Genomic DNA, 20587 nt, shown 5'->3' with positions numbered 1-20587 from the left:
TCACTAAATTCGAGTGAAGGATTCGAAGTAAAAAAAACTTTGAATTTCGAAGTATTTTTTGGGCTACTTTGACCATCGAATGGGCTACTTCGACCTTCGACTACGACTACGAATCAAAGGATTAAAACTAAAAATCGTTCGACTATTCGACCATTCGATAGTCAAAGTACTCTCTCTTTAAAAAAAACTTCGACCCCCTACTTCGGCAGTTAAAAGCTACTGAAGTCAATGTTAGCCTATGGGGAAGGTCCCCATAGGCTTGCCTACCTTTTTTTGATCGAAGGATATTCCTTCGATCGTTGGATTTAAATCCTTCGTTTGATCGAACTATCTGCGCTAAATCCTTCGACTTCGACATTCGAAGTCGAAGGATTTCAATTCCCAGTTGAATATCGAAGGTTAATTAACCCTCGATATTCGACCCTTAATGAATCAGCCCCTCAGTTAACTTCTAGTTTTCTTCTATTTCCAGTTTTCAAATGGGGTCACTGACCCTATATAAAAAAAAATGCTCTGTAAGGCTACAAATGTGTTGCTACTTTTAAGTACATTTCTTTCTATCCAGGCCCTCTCCTATTGTTCAAATCAATGCATGGTTGCTAGGGTAATTTGAATGCTAGCAACCAGACTGCTGAAATTTCAAACTGGAGAGCTGCTCGCTAAAAATCTAAATAACTCAAAAAACAATATGAAACCAATTGCAAATTGTCTCAGAATATCACTCTTTACATCATACTCAACGTTAATACGTGAACAGCTCCTTTAACAGCCTTTTTCATCCATTTTTTATTCATCTCACTGTATAAAGCACCTCTCCTTGGGGCAAATTCACTAAGATTCGTAGTTGCGCCAGGCGCAACTTTGCCGCACTTCGCCGCACTTCGCAAGGCGTAGTTTCGCCAGCGCTCCGCAAATTCACTAAAATCCGAAGTTGCGCACAGGGGTAGCGTAAGATTGCGAAGTTGCGCTAGCATTGATTCGCCAAGTGAAGCGAAGTTACGCTAGCGAAGGTTAATTTGCATACGGCGCCAAATTCAAATTTCAATGGAGGAATACGTATCAGCACTACAAATGCCTAGACAACCTTCAAAACATCAAATAAAATTTTTATTTTGCCCTACACATGTGCCCACTGTATAGGTAAGTTGCCATGAGTCAGGAAATGTAGGGGGGAAGGAGAGGAGCCCAAAAAATTTTCGATCTTTTTCAGCCTATCACCCATAATGTAGAAAACACGCCAGCGTGTTTTGGGACTTAGAAAAATTTTTGACTTTTTTTGAAGCAATCCCTATCTACTCTATTGCGCTTCGCCTGGTCTGAGGTGGTGAAGGAAGTCTAGCGTAAAAGGTAGCGTTCAGTACACTGCGCGCTTTAGTGAATTTGCGTAGTTACGTCCGTAGCGAAAATTTGCCAGGCGTAAGGGTGCGAAGTAACACTAGCGAATCTACGCCAGCATTCGTTAGTGAATTTGCACAGTAACGAAAATGCCAAACGCTAGCGAATTAATGCTAGCGTTTGGCGCTTCGGCGCTTAGTGAATTTGCCCCCTTGTTTTGTAATGTCTGTGCACTAGCAGCATTGAAGGGGAGGAGGAGCACCGATAGTTCCCCTTGGGCTAGCAGTGAGAATCTATTGGGTGGGAGCAATATAAGAAACTGGAAAACAGACTATTTTTCCAAATTTAAGTAGGAAAAGCTCATATTTAATAGTAACCCTACTTACAGATTCAAGTGTATATTACCTCTTTAACACAATGTTGAATATGTATATTGTTTTTTCTACATAAACATGCTGCAAGTTACACTGCATTGTTATCCTTCAGAAAACGAATCGCAAGCTTTAATATTTGTTTTGTTCTTTATGTAAAGAAATGGGTTGGGTCGAATTGGCCATTGACACAACTACTTCAGCACAATCAACTGATGGTAAGTTAAAATTGAGAACAATTGTTTCGCATTAATGAGATCCAGTCGTAGACTCATACAAATCAAAAGATAAATTATTTCTAACAGTTGCTTCTAAACAAATATTATTATTTGAGAAGTCCTCTGTACAAACAAATCCTTCACTTCCCCCAAGTTACAGCCTATTAGGCACAGAGGGATTTTGAGAGGAGTGCTGATTTGCTTTAATTGTGTTTGGATAAACAGAAAGTGAATGTTTCATTGGTCAGATAGGTATATGGCTTGTGCCCAGCAGTGCGCTGCTCTCAGCACTGCTGAATAGTTCTCTGTTACTTTAAATGGCACATTCTTTGACAGAAAGGAGGATCTATTGCAGATGGGAGGGTTTCAATATTTTTTAACAAAAAATGGTAATTGAGCCCCTCATGAATAACTGAATCTGGTCCGATATGTGGTTTTATGAAACAAAGGCCACTGGTTCCTGAGACATTTTTTGGGATACGGCACTTAATGCACTTAAGCCCACTTTGGCACATGAGCGTGTGCACCCTTTTATGTGTATGCTCTCAATTGGACATGCGCACAGGGTAACGAGCAACATGGCCATTGCCTAGGGCGTCCGGCCGCTACATAACTCACCTCCCTGGTGGTCATTTACAAACACTGGGCAAATTTGCACTTAGGCAGTAACCCATGGCAACCAATCAAATGCTTGCTTTCCTTCAGCTGGCTGAAAAACGCTAATCGCTGATTGGTTGCTATGGGTTACTGCCCAGGTGCAAATTTGCCCAGTGTTTATAAATGACCACATCTGTGTTCATTTGCAAATGAGCACATGTGCAAAGCAGTGTGACTGTGCACAGGTGCAAAAGAGTGCACTTAAGTGCATTATTTTCGGGGGGTAGGAGACAAATCAATACATTAAAACATTACGGGGCACATTTACTTAGCTCGAGTGAAGGATTAGAATGAAAAAAACTTTGAATTTCGAAGTTTTTTTGGCTACTTCGACCATCGAATTGGCCGTCGACCATCGAACTAAATGCGGTAAATCCTTCAACTTCGATATTCAAAGTCGAAGGATTTTAATTTGATGGTCGAATATCGAGGGTTAATTAACCCTCGATATTCGACCCTTAGTAAATGTGTCCCTACATGTTATGAATGCATGTACAATCTACAAGCATAGCCACAAATCTCCATCTGTACACATATTCACTTGCTCACACACAAACACATATATGTATGTGAATCCTAGAATCTTTCCTGTATAGTTTGCTGAATTTGGTCTCCATTTAGCAAGAACAAAAGGCAAAAGGCAAATATTAACCACAGGCCCCTGCACTAGCCACACCTCTCCTCAACACAACCACAGCATGGATACACCCCAAAACACTTCTGCTCCACCCTGTACCAGAACTGCAGAACAGGCTTGTCAGCAACCATGCCTGTTTGTGTTCATTGGTTCAAGGGTGCAAGAAGTCAAGCAGACATTCATGGAAGCTGTCAACCCCACTGCATAGTCCTGCATTATCAGCATCTGTAAAGAAGAGCAGGGTAATTCTGTTGAGTGGGAGGAAGGCCAGCACACCCCTTGTTAAAAATTGTCTTTTGTTCCTCTTTTACTATTGAAAAAAAGCCATTGTTAATGTTATAAAAATCCATGTGTGTCATTCCTAATAGTATTACAGTAAATTAAAAACAAATATTTATGACTTTTTATTTTTGCTATTCTTACAGTGTCAAGTTCAACTGCCACCGCATCGTCTATCACAACAGCAGGCTTAATTACATCATTCTCAACACAATCAAATAATAACACAAATACAGCATCTAACAATGCAACATCAACTAACGGCACAGCTACAGCATCACCTATAACACAATCCAGCAGCACATCACTGGCCACACCCACAGTAACCTCAGCTCTGATAACAACTCCTATTCCCCCTGTTACCTTGAAGCTGGATTTTACGATTACCAGTAGAAATTTTAGTCAAAATCTGAGTGACCCAAACTCGGGAGAATACAAGGACCTGAAGAATAACTTGGAGAATTCGGTGAGGATGAAGCCTTTTCTGCTGTATAGGCAGAAATATATATATTTTAGAAATATATATTTTTTTTTTTTGTTTGACAGTATGATTTTTTTTTTACTTTGTAGCTTGCAGACATTTATAAAAGGAAATTCACAAATTTCAAATCTGTGAATATAACAGAGTTCAAGTAAGTAAAAATCATGGGTTTGATAAAGAGATTATTAATTATAATTATATTTTGCATTGGATGGAATAATAGCAAAAAATGGGTTAGTAAGAAAGGAAGAAAAAAAACTACAGGTAAAATGATGTGAAGGAAGTACAACAAGCAGTGCTCAAGCTATCGACCTGAAGTTCAGGGCTTAAGTATTTCAAAACAATAAAAACTGGCAGATTTGGATCCTTTTGGTCAATAATGGATACATCTTAAATTGGAAACAAAAATTTATATACGATTCATCTTATATTATATTCAGAATATATGTTCAGAACCTTTCTGAATATAATGAATAAAACATTCTGTGTCATTTCAATTATTATTCTCCTCTGAGCAATCTGTCTTTCTTTATACAGCTTTGTGTCAGAGCTGGTGTTTTAATGCACCGCTAGCTCCAATACAACATAGGCCTGTGTCCCATTGCCTAGACCAGTGATCCCCAACCAGTGGTTTGTGAGCAACATGTTGCTTTCCAACAACAATGTCTCCAAACAACTGGATCTTTGACCAATTTGACCACCTACATTTTGCCCCAAATTAAGATGATCAGATTGTTTGGCCCCCAGGCCAATGATCAGATCATAATGAGCACTTATGCAGACCAATTTGAAGAGTCCCTGACAGGACATTAACAACTGCCCAATAGATATCTGGTCAGTGGGGGAGGACCCATGCATGAAGAGGCTGAAACTGCAACTTAAATCTGACCCTGTATGGCCTGCTTATCTTTAGCTCATGTTTATTTATGTTTGGGTTTTAAATACCCTTTAAATAAGTATGCCATGTTAGCAACCAAGAGCCTAGTAATCAGCGACAGTTTAAACCTAGCAACTAAAGGGCTCCATATGCTCTCTGTGAGGACTCAGAGGTGGAATTGCCCTTCATGCATAAAGCACAATGCTAAAGGACCGGGTAGTCTGCCCAAGGAATACATGGCACCAGGCTCTAGTATTAATGACCTGATATCTGGAGAAATGGCATTTGTGTGTTATTTTTTCACAACAAAAAAAAAAGGGACACACACAGTAGTACCACATAATTAGGACCAGCAGCCATGTAAAATATGATGTAATGTATTTATTTACTGCAACAATATGTAAATATTTACATGTTTAAGAGTTTCTCAGTATATCAATACAAATTGTATGTTTTGGATCTTATTCCTTACTGGCTAACTAATCTTTTATCTTGCATTCTTTTAGAAATGGCTCAATCATCGTTGTTTCTGAAGTTTCTTTTAATAGTAGTCAGTCCCCTGTAGCTCCCACTGCAGATAATGCAGTGCGTGTTCTAGCCAGTTCCATCCAGCAAAATGGCAGCATTGGTGGATTCCAAGTGGATACTTCCACCATCAAATCAGGCAGTGAGTGTGGCAACAATACTTATGGGTTTTAATGGAAAATATTATTTGTAATAAATATAACATTTCTAAAATGAATTATTCTATTAATTGCAACATTTCCAGATTCTGCTTAAACGGGGTAGTTTATAATCCAAAAAATTTTTCAGTTCAGTTGCTTTCAGTCCAGCAGAAATAATGGCTTTACCAATTGCTTCCTATTATTTATTTTTATACCTAATATAGAAGTTTAATCTTAAAGGGATACTGTCATGGGAAAAAACATTTTTTTCCTCAAAATGAATCAGTTAATAGTGCTGCTCCAGCAGAATTCTGCAGTGAAATCCATTTCTCAAAAGAGCAAACAGATTTTTTTAATATTCAATTTTGAAATCTGACATGGGGCTAGACATATTGTCAATTTCCCAGCTGCCCCAAGTCATGTGACTTGTGCTCTGATAAACTTCAATCACTCTTTACTGCTGTACTGCAAGTTGGAGTGATATCACCCCCCTCCCTTTCCCCCCCAGCAGCCAAACAAAAGAACAATGGGAAGGTAACCAGATAACAGCTCCCTTACACAAGATAACAGCTGCCTGGTAGATCTAAGAACAGAACGACACTCAATAGTAAAAACCCATGTCCCACTGAGACACATTCAGTTACTTTGAGAAGGAAAAACAGCAGCCTGCCAGAAAGCATTTCTCTCCTAAAGTGCAGGCACAAGTCACATGACCAGGGGCAGCTGGGAAATTGACAAAATGTCTAGCCCCATATCAGATTTAAAAATTGAATATAAAAAAAATATGTTTGCTCTTTTGAGAAATGGATTTCAGTGCAGAAGTCTGCTGGAGTAGCACTATTAACTGATGTGTTTTGAAAAAAAACATGTTTTCTGATGACAGGATCCCTTTAAAGGAGAAGGAAAGTTAGGCACCCCCAGTGTTTGTAATCACTTTCTTGATACCCCTGGCTGGTAGTCCTGTTAGCAGAAAACATCTCAGAAGAACCACAATCGTCTTCCTGCTTCTTCTTCTATATGCAGGTGTGCATGCACAGTAGAGTAAATTAAAAAAAAGACTTTAACAAAAAAAAAGGCTGGCTTTTTCATTCTATTGCGCATGGATCAGCCCTATGGTGTTAAATAAAGTTCAAAGTAATCCAGGCACAGACTGCCGTCAATGGAACTCAGTGGCTGTGTTGAGCTGAGCCAAAGATAAGAAATGTATCAATCAATGTATACAATCAGAACAGTTGCAACAAAGTAAAAGCAAGTGAAAAAACAACTGAACTGAAAAAAGTGTTTGGAAGGTCAACAACACCGTTAATGTGGTATAACTGTTCTACTACACACAGTCAAATCAAGTGATGTGCAAAGGTTCTCTTAATTAGGTTATTATTTCACTCATCTCACCTTTTATCTTATTTCCCATCCCATGTGTGAAACTGTCATAAGCCTACATTAATCAGCTTGCTATATAGTGACACAAAGTCTATTAGAATTGTTTTCTTGAGTGGCCTGGAAAGCAAGACATAATTAAATGAGTAAGCATTTAGCAAAATTAAAGTAGTCAATGTAGAAATCTAAAATGAACTACAGAAAAGTGCAAATAATATAATCAGTCCCAGGCGGCTGGAATGGTACTGAAACATAAGAAGTTCATTAGTTTCCCTTGTGGCAGTCAATATTCAGAGGCTTCTATTATAAAAAAAAAAACATTATGGCCACCTGCTACTGACTATAATGAATTGGATGATATGTTGGACCACTGTGTTCCTATCTGCTGTCATAATTATGTCCACAGCAATGCATTCTTATTTAGATCACATCATGATGAATTTGATCATTTAAAAAGTTTTTTCAGGTATTTGTGTCAATGGTGTCAAACCTAATATCCTCTGGCTGATGCAGAATTACATATTCCTGACAACCTGCTGCAGCCAAGGGATGTTTGTGCAATGTCTGACAGAAGCCAGAGACCCTCAGGGTTGACACCTCCTTATATAGCTAAATGCATAGTTTATATGTCCTAATTATTTCTATTTTTGTCAACCTCTTTTATAGGTGTTAGTACTTCCAGTCTGAGTGCACTTGTAGTAACTGTCAATTTTCTCATAAAGAGGCCTTATAGTGATTCTTTGCTGCAGTCACTAAAGAACCAAACAATAAGCTGGGTATGTACTTACTAAAAATATTCCCCCTAAATGGCTTTCAGGTTGGGGCTCTCCTTCCACTGCATTAGGCCACCCTGTTGCGGCAAACCCAAAAGCTGAAAGAAGCTGCACCCAATTCTCCATAAAATTCCCCAAACTTGTAATGTTGAAAAATTGTCTCTCTCTTGGGCTAATCCCAGTTGTTCCGGAACCAAATCTATCACTGTAGCTCTAGGTCTTTGGATATATGAGACATGTTTTTTTCATATAATAATAGAGATTCTAACCAAGCAAGAAAAGTAGTTCAAACATTGCAAACAGGTTGAACATTCCTTCAATAGATAAACAGTGATCCATGATATATTGGTCAAAAAATACATATTCAGGCCAAAATTCAGGCAGCTAACATATGTTTCAGTCACAAATCTGTGGTTAGGGCAAGGAGAAAAGAACACTCATTTCAGAGTAAACCAGCAAAAACCATTGGCACAGATCTTATGGACAATGCAAGGAATAGAGTACAAAGTTTAGATTTCAAAAAGAAATTAACACTATTCCCTCCCCCCCAAAAAATACAGCATCATGGGTATGACCTAAATTGCACCAAGTGGAAAGTACTGGCACTCAATAGCAATTGCAAAGGGGTTACCCCCTACGTATTTATTAGGTCAAACAAATGCACAACGTTTCGGGGGCTTGCCCCTTCGTCAGGCAAGCCCCCGAAACGTTGTGCATTTGTTTGACCTAATAAACACGTAGGGGGTAACCCCTTTGCAATTGCTATTGAGTGCCAGTACTTTCCACTTTGTGCATTACCGAATTGTGCGGATCGCCGTATCCCCCAAGGACTAGGCACCTAGCAGGATCGACTAAGGAGGGCCACGGAGTGCAAATTGTGTTGGACCATGACCTAAATTGCGTTTACCACAACTTTAGCTTTATGATGTCACTTCTGGCACACAGAGTTAATGATGTTAATATTATGATAACAATGTGCTTGCTGTGAGTTAGTTTAGCAGCTATTTATACAGCCAACTACAATACCTAATAGGCTCACAGGTGTTGCAGAGTTCCCTGGTGTCAATGTCTGCACTTGTTCATGATTTATCAGAGCAGGATGTAGAGGTGTCTTGGTGCTTTGCCGCAAGTTGCTCAAAGGAGCATGTGTGGATTGAAGAGCATTTATGAATATAAGCAATTTTGTTTCCATTTTAGAGATTTGCACTCGATATTATGTTTGTAAATTAGCCCTACCAAATGTGATTGTTGAAATATGCAAGTGTCTTGTCTATTACAGATGTTGCTAGACAGTAACGAAGTAACAAAGTATAGATAACATTAGTGTTTATATTCATCTGACTAATGTCAGAACTTTTCACATTCACCATTGCCTCTCTTATTCCTTCTAGGTGGAGAGTGTTTTGTTAAATTTTCTCAATGCCGCAACGCTGACCACAAGAGCAGCAGATCCTAATGTCACATTTTCGTAAGTGCTGCAAACTCAGCTAAAACAAGTTCCATGTCACGAGACAATATCTTCAGCCTCTTCTTTGTTATTGTCTTATATAGTCGTTATCTGCAAACTTAGATAGGCACTGTCTTATGATACTTTTCACCTGCTAGTGCTTAGCAAATCCATTTTTTTGGTTAATAGTGTTCGGATATCTACGCATGTTAAGTAAGCACTCCATGTGCATGTGATATTTATCTGTAATAACGGAGCAATACTAAATGGAATTATATTCTTTAAAGGACATCTAAACTGATAGTAATACATTGAAACCTCTGGCTACAGAGCAAATAGTTTTATAAATTATTGTTGATATTCTTCAAAGATCTGTATATGTAAATTTCAGAAATAACACCGGTTGGGTCCAGACAAATGCTCAGTTTAGCTTCAACACCCTCAGTGTTTTGGATAAAACCACAGAAGTAATCGGCAAACTCCTTGACGCTAGAGTAAATGTTTCCTTCTCCATTGTTCCATCCACTCTCACCGTTCAGGGTATGTGATGATTGTATTGTACAATATAAAGGACATATACAAATATTTGAGTACCCAGCATGTATGACTTATGTCTCCACTCACTCGCTTTAACCTTCCTCATTTTCCATATTCCTTTGGCATATTTTTATTCCTCATATTCCTACACCATCTAAGCATCTATAATTCACCTCAACTCCTCAATACCCTTTGTCTGGAAAGCTTATCTTTTTTACACGTTATGCAGCACTGTTTCCAGTTTCTGGTGGTGGAATCAGCTATTCCCTGCTCTTTTACATTCCATTCATGGAGAGCTCACATATTATACGAGCACTGGAAGGTACAGAAGAGGGTTTAACAAAAGAAACACCATGGAAGGAGAATTTAAAAGGTGTTATTACAAACCATAGTGTTTAATAACTGTAGATTTTCAATTCTATTACAGGCATAAATCAGACTTTTATTGTACTTCAACCACCACTTGCTATCATGAACGTGACTCAAATAGGAGACTTGTCAAATAAGACCAGTGACACATTCCAGGATCTATCTAAACGTATAGAAGATTCGGTAAGACCCCCTGTGCATTGTGAGAGACATTTCATATATTGCTTTGTAATTGTGCAGTATTAGTGCTTGGCTAAACCCTCGCAAACATTTCATCAAAATAAGACACTATTCTGGCATCATATCTTCACACTTAGATTATAAGCTCTACAGGGCAGAGACTTTTTTTTATATTTATACTCATTTATTCATTGATTTAGTTAGTATTATAATGGTTTTTCTATATTATTATTCAATACCTATGGCCAAGTTGTAAGAAGTTTTCCTGCATTTTATTAAGTTAAAAAGTCACTGAAATATTTTTATTGCAGGTATAAATTCTTTATAGTGACCATGTACCGAAATTCTTCCTTGGCAGTGGATATAGCTTTGTGCACTAGAGCACAGGAACCAATTGTATTTATGTCTGCATAACCTTATTTATATAACACTATGGGGGTTATTTGTCAAAAGTAGAGTTGTTTTTCCCCCAAAAAATACAGGTTTTCAAGGGTAGTTTAATAAAAACGTAATAAAATACTCCAGCTAAAACCTGTCGAGGTCATGTAGACATCGATGGTAAACGTCCCTTCAACCATTTGAAGATGTCTGTAGCCTTCAGGATGTTCTAGGTTTTTTAAGTGGTTTGTACTTGAAAACTCAATAAATTCGAGTGATTCAAGTTTTTTTTTTCCATTTGAGTATACAGGGTTTTTATTGAGTTTTTTTTATATTATCTTCTTTCATAGATAAGAAAACATTTGAGCTGTAAGTTTATTTGAGATATAAAAAAACTCACAAACCTCACAAACTCGACCTTTTATTAAATAAACCCCTAATTGTATTTAGTGTGCAGTTCTGTATCTCTGAAATTAGAAATTAAATCACGAATAAACAAACTTTTGCTGGAACAAATCTGCCCCATTGTGTCACTTCCTGTAAGTAGCACTATACAGAGAATCATTCCTGATGGATTTGACTAATTTTCCGTAACAGTATCACTTGTTCTTTCTTACAGCTCAAGGCTATATTTTCCAGTCAGCAGTTAGTAGAACCGGTTGTTAACAGCTTCAAGTAAGTGCTCAATCAATTGCTCTACTATAGATGGGCTGACATTGACTGCTGATTTGTTTACTCCAGACCAAGTCAATAGCTTATTGGCTTGTATATAAGGCCAAAACAACAACTCTTCTCAGCCAACACTTGTCATGTATTAGCCAGGTAAATCTGTAAGTTCTATAGGGAGAGGATTTCATGAGATGACAAAGAGTTGTTCATTTCCCCAACCCCACCAAATGAGCAGATCTTCAGAGAAAATTGCTTTGCCTTTGGTATTTGGTAATGGGGAACATTATTTCTTATGACTGTTGAGCTACAGTATACCATGTAAATGGTTTAATAGTGTGCTTTCTCAAGGTAGCATTTTTCCAAGTGCAAACAACTCAACATCTACACAGTTTATCTGCACTGCATTGCAAATGTCAGTCTCGTTAGGGAATCTACTAGTTAGAGCAGGTGAAATCTGTCAATGACTCACAGTATGAGTGTGTTTCTCCAACAACAACTGTTAGGTTGAGGAGCTCACAAATAACTGTTCTATAACTCTGTAATAGGCAATCTTAAACGTATTCATCTTTACCCCACTTCCTAAGTTACAACATTAGGATAAGTCTGGAATATTCTACAGATGGGTAACAACCATCCTTTTAATAAGTGGCATAAACAGGGTTCTATAGTTGGCAGAATGGGCTGTCCTAGGCCCCTAGCATTAGAAGAGCCACTTTGAGAGAGGAAATCTAGATAACAGCACAAAAGTCATACTGTGTAGCTGAATAATGTGTAGATATGTATATACAAAAAGTATGTCTGCCCTGTGGCTGTCCAGATTTGGGTGAAGTCGAACTGCAACTCCTTATTGAGAGAGGGTGAGAGTAATAGAAGTATGACATATTAAATAACATATTTATCTCCTGAGATTGAGCCCTGTACTTCTTACATGCTCTGGGCCCCTTTTCTCTTATGTTAAGTCTCCACGACTTAATCCGAAATTACATTTGTGTTATCTTTGTTTCTGTCACAGCATGCTTAATAATCTTGTCATTGCTTCTGTGGATCTGTACTTCCCATCATCATCGACAATGAATCTTACCACTGTTGTTAATGAAATTGTGATAAACAAAACAGAGTTCATTAACAGAAACATCTCGCTGAACATTTCTTTCACATTGCCCCCAGGTGAGCCACAGTATATGAAACAGAACGAGTATGTGAATGTATCTAATATCCACCATTAAAAAAACAGTAGCTTTTTTGTTTTTCTGTCCAGATGATGGTCTCTCTGTGAGATCCAAACATCAAGTAATAAAGCTTTTTTTTTTTTTTTTGTGCCTTTACATTTTTTATTTGGTAATTCCTTAAATCCTAGAAGTGCTTGGTCCTGTTGATCAGTTCATAGATGTCAAACCTGTGGCCCTCCCACTTTTCTGGATCTGTGTTAGACAATCATTCATAGATTTGTTTTTAAATAAGTGTTGAAAACAACAGATTGGCCAATCCCCATAGGCAGGTTCACAGGCTTTGCATATTATGCAGGGCCCCCTTACCCTGAGTGCAGTTTGCAGTATCTGAGTCACAGAAAAGTTGGAGGACATTTTAACTACTAGCGATTCATATACACACTTCTACAGGGTTGCTGTGTTTACAAAAGTTTTGAATTACTGTGGTCAAATCAACTGTGTAAATAATTAAATAAATTGTCATTATAGGAGGGGCCCCTGTCTTGGAGTTAATCCATATGTACTATAATTTAAGGCCTTATTTTATTATTCAATATTATCTATATCAATGACATTTAACTAAATCTAAACTCACTGTATGTTATAAGGGAGTTATTTATCGAAGGTTGAGTTTGTGAGGTTTGTGAGTTGTGTGAGGTTTTTTCTACCTCGAATAAACTCACAGCTTGGATGTTTGCTTATTTATGAAAAAACCCAAATGTAAAAAGCTTGAATCAATGCAATCTGGGGGAAAACTCGAATACGCGAACTGCTGACACATGAAGGAATGTATACATGCATAACGACTTATACATACACTCAAAAATAACAAGACAGAGGGGAAAACATCTGTTTCTAAAATGTGCAAAGAAGAGCATTTGTGAGAAGAGGCATTCGTGCTAATGTAAAAAAATAATAGAGCATGAAGGAGATTTGTCGCTTGTGGGACAGATGCATGACCTGTGGAAGAAAAATCTACTGAAAATATCTTAGCCCTGGTTTCAGTGTAAATCACTGGTGGTAAAACATACAACTAACTTTTCAGCAGTTACATGATTCATATGTTTTACTTTTACTGCTCACGTTTTTACACTGACACAATGCTGACCTATCATCAGGAGATTTGTTGCAGCCAGTAGCACAGATTTCCTGTGGGCAGCAAATCTCCTTGTCTGACATTGCCCTAATAGTCAATAGAGGATGTGTTAGAGAAGAAAGTACCTGTCACAACTATACAATGAGTAGTAAACAACTGCTGGAGGCTTATTTAGGTAAGGAGGGATTTATTATATCACCACCTTTTTCTCTTCTTTATTTTTTTAGCACCTACTGCTACAACTGTGGCGCCAGTCACAAGCTCTGTTACAACTGCACCTGCAAGCACATCAACAAATGGAACTTCCACTAACATAACCAGCACACCGATATCTACTACGGCACCTACTCCCAGTAGTGACATTGCCCTTAATGTAACATTTAGGATTACCAGCCAAGAATTTACTGCTAACCTAAGCAAATCAGACTCTGTTGAATACAAGAATCTGAAGGGTAAAGTGGAACAACAGGTAAAGTTCCTTGATTTTGACTGATGGAATGTAGATTTAATATAGGATGACAAAACAGCAATGCTGTGTAGGGGTGTCAGAGTGTAACAACAGGGGATGCAGGCTGTTGAGGAGCCATAAACAATTCTAGGATATGTTTGCAGGGGCGTAACTACAGATGAAGCAGACCTTGCGTCTGCAGGGGAGCCCAGGGGATATAAGGGCCTAATTCATATACAATCTCAATAACTATTGTTAAACAGATCCAACTTATAGACATTTTGGAGACCTGAAAAATAATTTGCTCCTGGACTGAGTAATGTCTAGTTTTGCCACTGTATGTTTGCATGTCCTTTTGAGTAGGGTGGCTCCTGTGGGGTCAAGTTAAGTTACCAATTCTGTGTATAGTGACAGCAGTATGTATACATGTAGAGTAAAGCCACACAGGGCTGATTCCAGGTCAAGAATGAGTCCCTTTGCTCAGATCAGATGTCTGCATTCACCTCGGTGCAGGTACACAGAACAGATTTCAGCTCTAAAAATCCACTCTGTGTGTCTGCTCTTGGGCCGACGCAGTGCTACCAAGTGCAGGCACATCCAGGGGAGCTGTGCCAAAAAATATTCACATCAGACGACTGAGCCTTACAAGTTCCCAGGGGTGGTAAAATGCCACTCCTGATAAATTTAATCGCTGCATTTCCGTATTTTTAACTGTAAATTCAGCTCTTCTAGTGCAAGAGAGCGCTCTCTGGTGCAGGAAGGGTAAGCACTTCCGGGATAGGGGGGGCAGCATCGCCTTAGGCACATCAGAAAGCTTATACAAGTATAGGGGCTGATTCTCAGCTTGTGTTTGTTTGCAGGCTGAAAATCAGCCCCCTATGGCCATACCAGTATATACAAAGATTTCACTAGAATTTTTACATTTATATAACCCCTATTACAGGGACTAATTTACTAACATGGGTACAGTTACCCAAACAGCAACCAATAAGAGCTTGGTTTTTATTTCCTAACTAGTAGTAATCTGAAAAAAACAAAGTGCTGAATAGATGCTATAGATAACTATAATTTAGTACCTAACTGCACCCAAGAGAATCTCTATCTAGAAAGTAATATTAAAACTGCATTATATGAAATCAGGGGCTGTACATCTAGACTAAATACAAGAATTGAATTGACTGGGCAAGCAGTCATTTGCCATCTGTTTATATAGTAAGAAGCAAATCTACACAGGTAATAAACAATTAGAGCCAAACAGGTTTCCAAATTATAAGAATTATTGCAATTACTGGAGGCAAAAATAATATTAACCTCATTTCATAATATAAATATCTTACTGAGATACCAGTGTTGTTTGAAATGCACAGTCTATATCTAGGATTAAAGTTTTATCTTTTCCTTTCCTTCCAGCTGAAAGCAGTTTACTCAACATTCAAGAATTTCAGAAATGTAACAGTTACAGGGTTCAGGTAAGTAAAGATTGGATCTGATGGCAAACATCAGATGCAGCAGCAACAGCCAACACAGTAGAAAGTGAGAGGTTATGAGAATTCCTAGACTTTTTTTGAAATGTTTGGGTCCCAGTATATTATAAAACATTGATCCCCAGCCTTGGATGTTGCTCCCAGTGGCCTCAAAGCAGGTGCTTATTTCTCAGTTCCTGGTTTGGAGTCAAGTTTTGGTTGCATAAAAACCAGTTCACCAGAAAATGTTAGTGCTATTTACACATACGGGACTGTAATATATACATGTTCTGTATATTATTTATCAAAAGGTGAAGTTAAGAGGTCACAGTTTAGTACACGTGTGGCTCTGTTTGTAGCATTTTTGCCTTGCAGAGTTGGAGTCCTGAGTTTGATTTTGGTTTGGGCACTATCTGCAAGGAGTTTGTATGTTCTCCATGGGTCTGCATGGGATTCCTGCAACACACGAAAAACATAATCCTCCTCCTGATAAAATTGGCCCTAGTGTGAATATGATAGGGACCTTAGCTCGTAATCTGTAGTGAAGTGCAGGTCAGGAAAAATCTCCCGACCCTAACCCGCAAAACCTTAACCCACACCCACCCCTAACTGCAAAACGTTGCCATTGAAGGACCCACACCTTCTCCCTCTGTACTTTACTTCTATGTGCACCTCTGGTTCCAAGACTGACCCAATCTTTCCCAACCCTAACCTGCAATAGTTGGCCAAATCTCAACCCAATCGCATTCAACCAACCAATGTTCAACCTGGGGGTTACAACAGGTTTCAGATCAACACGCACATCACTGCTCCACTGGGGTAGGGATTGCACAGTAATATGCACGCACTAAATAACTAATAATATTATGTTCTTAAAAATCCGATACAAGTGAACAGGAAGCTTTGAAGTTTCCAACTGTTGGGAGCTTTGTTTTCACTATGTGATAAATATACCCCTTTATGTTTTGAAATGTTTTAATAATGTTCTCATAATATCTGTAATAATTATCTTTATACGTACAATAAGGGCCTGAACAACCTAAAAAATACTTGAGCCTTTGGGCTTGAGCAGTCGGCTAGTAAACACATGCAGTTTCTAAGGTCTTGCATGGTTTCCTTCGCATACCTCTGCTTACTGCCACCTTCCTGAGCGGATTTTCCAAAAAATTTAAAAGTTTGTCACTTAAAACCTGCCAAGCTTTTTATTTTTGGTTGGTGGAAAAAAAAACCCACTCAGCAGGAAGCTGATGTATTCAAAAGAAGAAACCCACACAGTTTTTTGGAACTTTAGAACATGTTTTTATTAGCCAAAGGGTTGAGCATTCTTAAATCAGGCCCTATGTGTAGTTGCAGTCATTTTTTCTGTGATGAGTAATATCAAGACTCAAAGTTAAAAATGGTTGCCCTTTTTATTGATCAGAGGAATCTATCAGGATCACATGACAGAACAATTCTAAACCATTACTGGGCATGGCCACAAAATTCAGCCAAAAAAAGACAAGAAATCTGCAAGTACCTATATCAATATATTAAGCACATTAGGATATCTGTGCATAAAGCTACTAAAAATGCCCTCCACTTTACACCAAACAGTTCTTGTTAGTCCATATATTGCAATAATTTCAAGCTGGCCAACTTGACATTGTAGCTTTGAATAGTACGAAACCCTTAGTCCCTGTGAATACTATATCACGAAATAGCAGAATTCTGAATGTACTGTATCAGATGAAAGTAGATTTGCCACCTTTTTTGGAAAAAAATACCGGCCTATATATTTTTTTTTTTCCCTATTAATAACATTGGGAGTGCAACTTTCCTATTTGCTATATTTTTTAAATGGGCAGTGTCCAGTAACTTTAGTAGCTTTATGCACAAATTTCCTAATATGGGTGAATTCTTTTGTGTATTACATGTCCAACCAACCTTTTTCTCCTTGTATACTACAGGAACGGCTCTGTGATTGTTGATTCAAATGTTGCATTTGACAGCAAAGTGCAATCCTCTACAGATGTCACAAATGATAACCTTGTACGAGCCCTAGTCAGTTCCATTGCGTCCAATGGCAGCTTTGGAGACTTCAAAGTGGATACTAACAGCATACAGTCAGGCAGTAAGTGAGCCAGCTGTGCTTATGTGATACAGATGTAGGGGTTATTTATTAAAGTCTGAATGCCAAAAACTCGAGAAACTTTTTCTATAAAATTCACATTTTTAGTGGAAAAAAAACTAGCATTTTTTGAGATTTATATTACCCTGAGGATGAAAAAGGCCAGACTCCAAAAATCCGGCATCTCAGACCTACCGAGGTTGTATATAAGGCAATGGGAGAGTTCCCTAGCCTATTTGGATGTTTCTGTGGTCTGCACTGAAATTAGTCTGAAAATCCAACTATTTCTGACTTTTTGGGCAAATATCCGAAAAATTCAGGCTTTTCGGGAAAAAGCCCAAAAAAATTTAACCAATTCGGGAAAAAACTTGTATGATTCGGATTTTAATAATAAATAAGATCCAATCATGGATTCTAGTTTGGTCAGACTTTTTTTATTAAAATAATCAGAAAATTCTGATAATTAAAAAAGTGTAACAGCATATGCAAATGTAAGCAGATCCTACAGACAAAATTTTCACTTTAGCTACATGCATAGGCTTCTGTTTTTGTAATAAGTGTTCTATTCTGACTGTATAATAACTTTATTATCAAACATTATCTATAAAATAAAAGGTATTGGCTAATTTTTTAGAGAGCTTTTATTCACAGCCTCTCCATATTCTGTGTTGGCACAAATTCAATACATGTACAACCAGTTTTGCTCATTTGTTCCCCAATTTTATCAAACTGATTATTGATTTAATAGCTGGCAGTTTGCTCTGATTCATGTGTATTTGTTTATTCTTATCTGCTTGGGTTTCTATGTTTTTTACCATATCTGTTACAGAGGCGAGTGTAACTAACTGCCAGTATTATTAAGATCTACGTTCAACATCCAATTTTCACCAAAACAATCTGTAAATTTATTGACTCTCTAATTTAGCTGGGATAAGTCCCACTATCACTAGGGTAAGCATGTAATAAGTAATAAGCTCTTATACTATTGAAAATAAAACAAGCCTAGTCTGACAAAAGTAATCCATACAAAAAAAAAACATTTTTGATATGCCATGACAATTGTATATAAATGTGTTTTGCAGGTGCCAGTGTCACAAACTTAAGTCCTGAAAACATAACTGTCGGTTTTCTGATTAAAATACCATATAATGCGTCTGCAACTGACTCACTACAGAATCAGATCACACCCTGGGTAAGTTTTTTTCTTTTAATTAATCACAAAACAGGGGAAAAAGTCATAATCCAGAGAACTAAAAAATAAACCTTTTTGTAATTATATGTTGCTTATTTGAATGGGCAAGGTGAATAATGGAGAACAAGGTACATAGATCAGATCGCTACTAAGCTGATGTCTGTGTGTGTCTTGCTGGAAGGGCAACAGAAGGATGTGACATAAAATGTATATGTAATTATATTATTACACAGTGTAAAAATATGTAGTTTGTTCAAGCACTTTATATTTTTTTCATGAAGTTCAATATTTACATAAGGCCAGGAATACCCAATTGTTTATTCTTTTAGTGTGTATTCATCTTTGAAGTGTTTAGAGAAATGGGTACAATAAAATATGTTGTGGTCTTAATTTCTATATGTTATCTCTTCAGGTGAACAGTTCTTTTCTAACTCTTCCCGGTGTCACATCAGTGTCACTTATCAGCAATAGTGTCAACTTCAAGTAAGTGCATAAAATAAAAATTACAGCACCTGTCAATAGAACAGGGCAGGGGCGTAACTATAGAGGAAGCAGACCCTGCGGCTGCAGGGGGGCCCAGGAGGTATAGGGGCCCCATGAGGCCATAATTCATATACAATTTCAATAAATATTTGAGAAACAAGTCAACCTCTAAATATTTTGGGGGCCTGAAAAATAATTTGCTGTGGGGCCCAGTAATATCTAGTTACGCCACTGGAACAGGGCAAAGGGAAGGTCTCAGTGTAATAAAATAAAATTTGCATCCTTCTCATTCACCTTTCAGTTAGGGCAAGAAAATGTGATCCTAAGATGTAATAACAGGTACAAAAGCTGTAGGTTTAGTAACATATAAGAAAACAGACTAGTGGGAAGCATGAAAACATCTGGCAACCACAAGTGCAGAGTGAAGTTTCAGATGCAAGGTGCCATGTTTGTTTAGTATGATGGAGAATAATTTCCCATAATTCCAGTGTAATAGTGGCTGCAAGGGGGATGTAGTTGCATTCAATGAATTAAAATGTGTGCTCTTCTACGCAAATCAATGTCAAGATTTTATTATTTCTGACAATCTGTGGCAAAATCACATCTACTCGTGATTCTTTAGACAGATGTATGCTGCATCCATCGATGCAGGCCACTGTGGCAATCCCAGAGCTCCAAGGTTCCCCAGTATCAATAGGCGCAATTCACAACAGGAGGCCAGGAAAAAATGCAACGGCTCCGTGCAACTATGTGGAATTTCAATGTGCAGCTTTGGACACAACCTTTGGACAGCACCCTTTAATAAATGGCATCGATTTGGCAACCACTTTTTTTTCACAGTTTTTGCACAACTGCAACTGCATTTGCGGCAGTAATTGAGCCCTGTAACATTAAATGTGGGATATGATTAAAAACAATAATAGAATAGGGTAGAAAACAAGTGGTACCTTAAAGTGGAGATATACTGTACACGTCAAGATCTGGTCATGGTTTTTTTTAGTTCTAGCAAATCATGAGTGAGATGGATAGGAGTGTGAGAAGACCAGCTGTATTAGCCATCATATTAACATACTATGAGAGTTTTTTTCAAAATAATGCTTGTGTCTTTACAGTATAATTCTGATCACTTTTAATTTTTTTTCAGTAATTCCGGTAACTGGACCCAATTCAATGCTACCTATGCTGTCGTCACAACTAACATTTTCAATCCAAACCAAGCCCTCGACAAAGTATTGGAATATAGAAGAAATGTTACATTTTATATTGTTCCATCTACTCTTAGCATCCAGCGTAAGAAAAAGTTGTATTTAATTTAACTAAATAAAGAGTCTGGTATTGTA

At 37.8% G+C, this 20587-nt stretch overlaps 1 protein-coding gene across 1 annotated transcript in view; it reads left to right on the top strand.

The window, feature by feature from the left end:
• The window catches only part of LOC108711334 (putative GPI-anchored protein pfl2), a 41815-nt gene that overhangs the window by 4851 nt on the left and 16377 nt on the right, over positions 1-20587 (top strand). Inside the window, exons 3-18 of the mRNA XM_018252966.2 lie at positions 1868-1924; positions 3644-3963; positions 4068-4129; positions 5362-5522; positions 7564-7673; positions 9062-9138; positions 9509-9657; positions 10082-10206; positions 11201-11256; positions 12263-12417; positions 13782-14023; positions 15413-15471; positions 17412-17575; positions 18655-18764; positions 19177-19247; positions 20392-20537. Of these exons, the coding sequence (XP_018108455.1) occupies positions 1868-1924; positions 3644-3963; positions 4068-4129; positions 5362-5522; positions 7564-7673; positions 9062-9138; positions 9509-9657; positions 10082-10206; positions 11201-11256; positions 12263-12417; positions 13782-14023; positions 15413-15471; positions 17412-17575; positions 18655-18764; positions 19177-19247; positions 20392-20537 (2064 nt within the window). The remainder of the gene's footprint in view (positions 1-1867; positions 1925-3643; positions 3964-4067; positions 4130-5361; positions 5523-7563; positions 7674-9061; positions 9139-9508; positions 9658-10081; positions 10207-11200; positions 11257-12262; positions 12418-13781; positions 14024-15412; positions 15472-17411; positions 17576-18654; positions 18765-19176; positions 19248-20391; positions 20538-20587) is intronic.

Source organism: Xenopus laevis, chromosome 3L, assembly GCF_017654675.1.
Source record: "Xenopus laevis strain J_2021 chromosome 3L, Xenopus_laevis_v10.1, whole genome shotgun sequence".
Lineage (NCBI taxonomy): Eukaryota > Metazoa > Chordata > Amphibia > Anura > Pipidae > Xenopus > Xenopus laevis.
The sequence above is the reverse complement of the archived record's forward strand: the minus strand, read 5'-3'. Positions and strand labels throughout refer to the sequence as shown.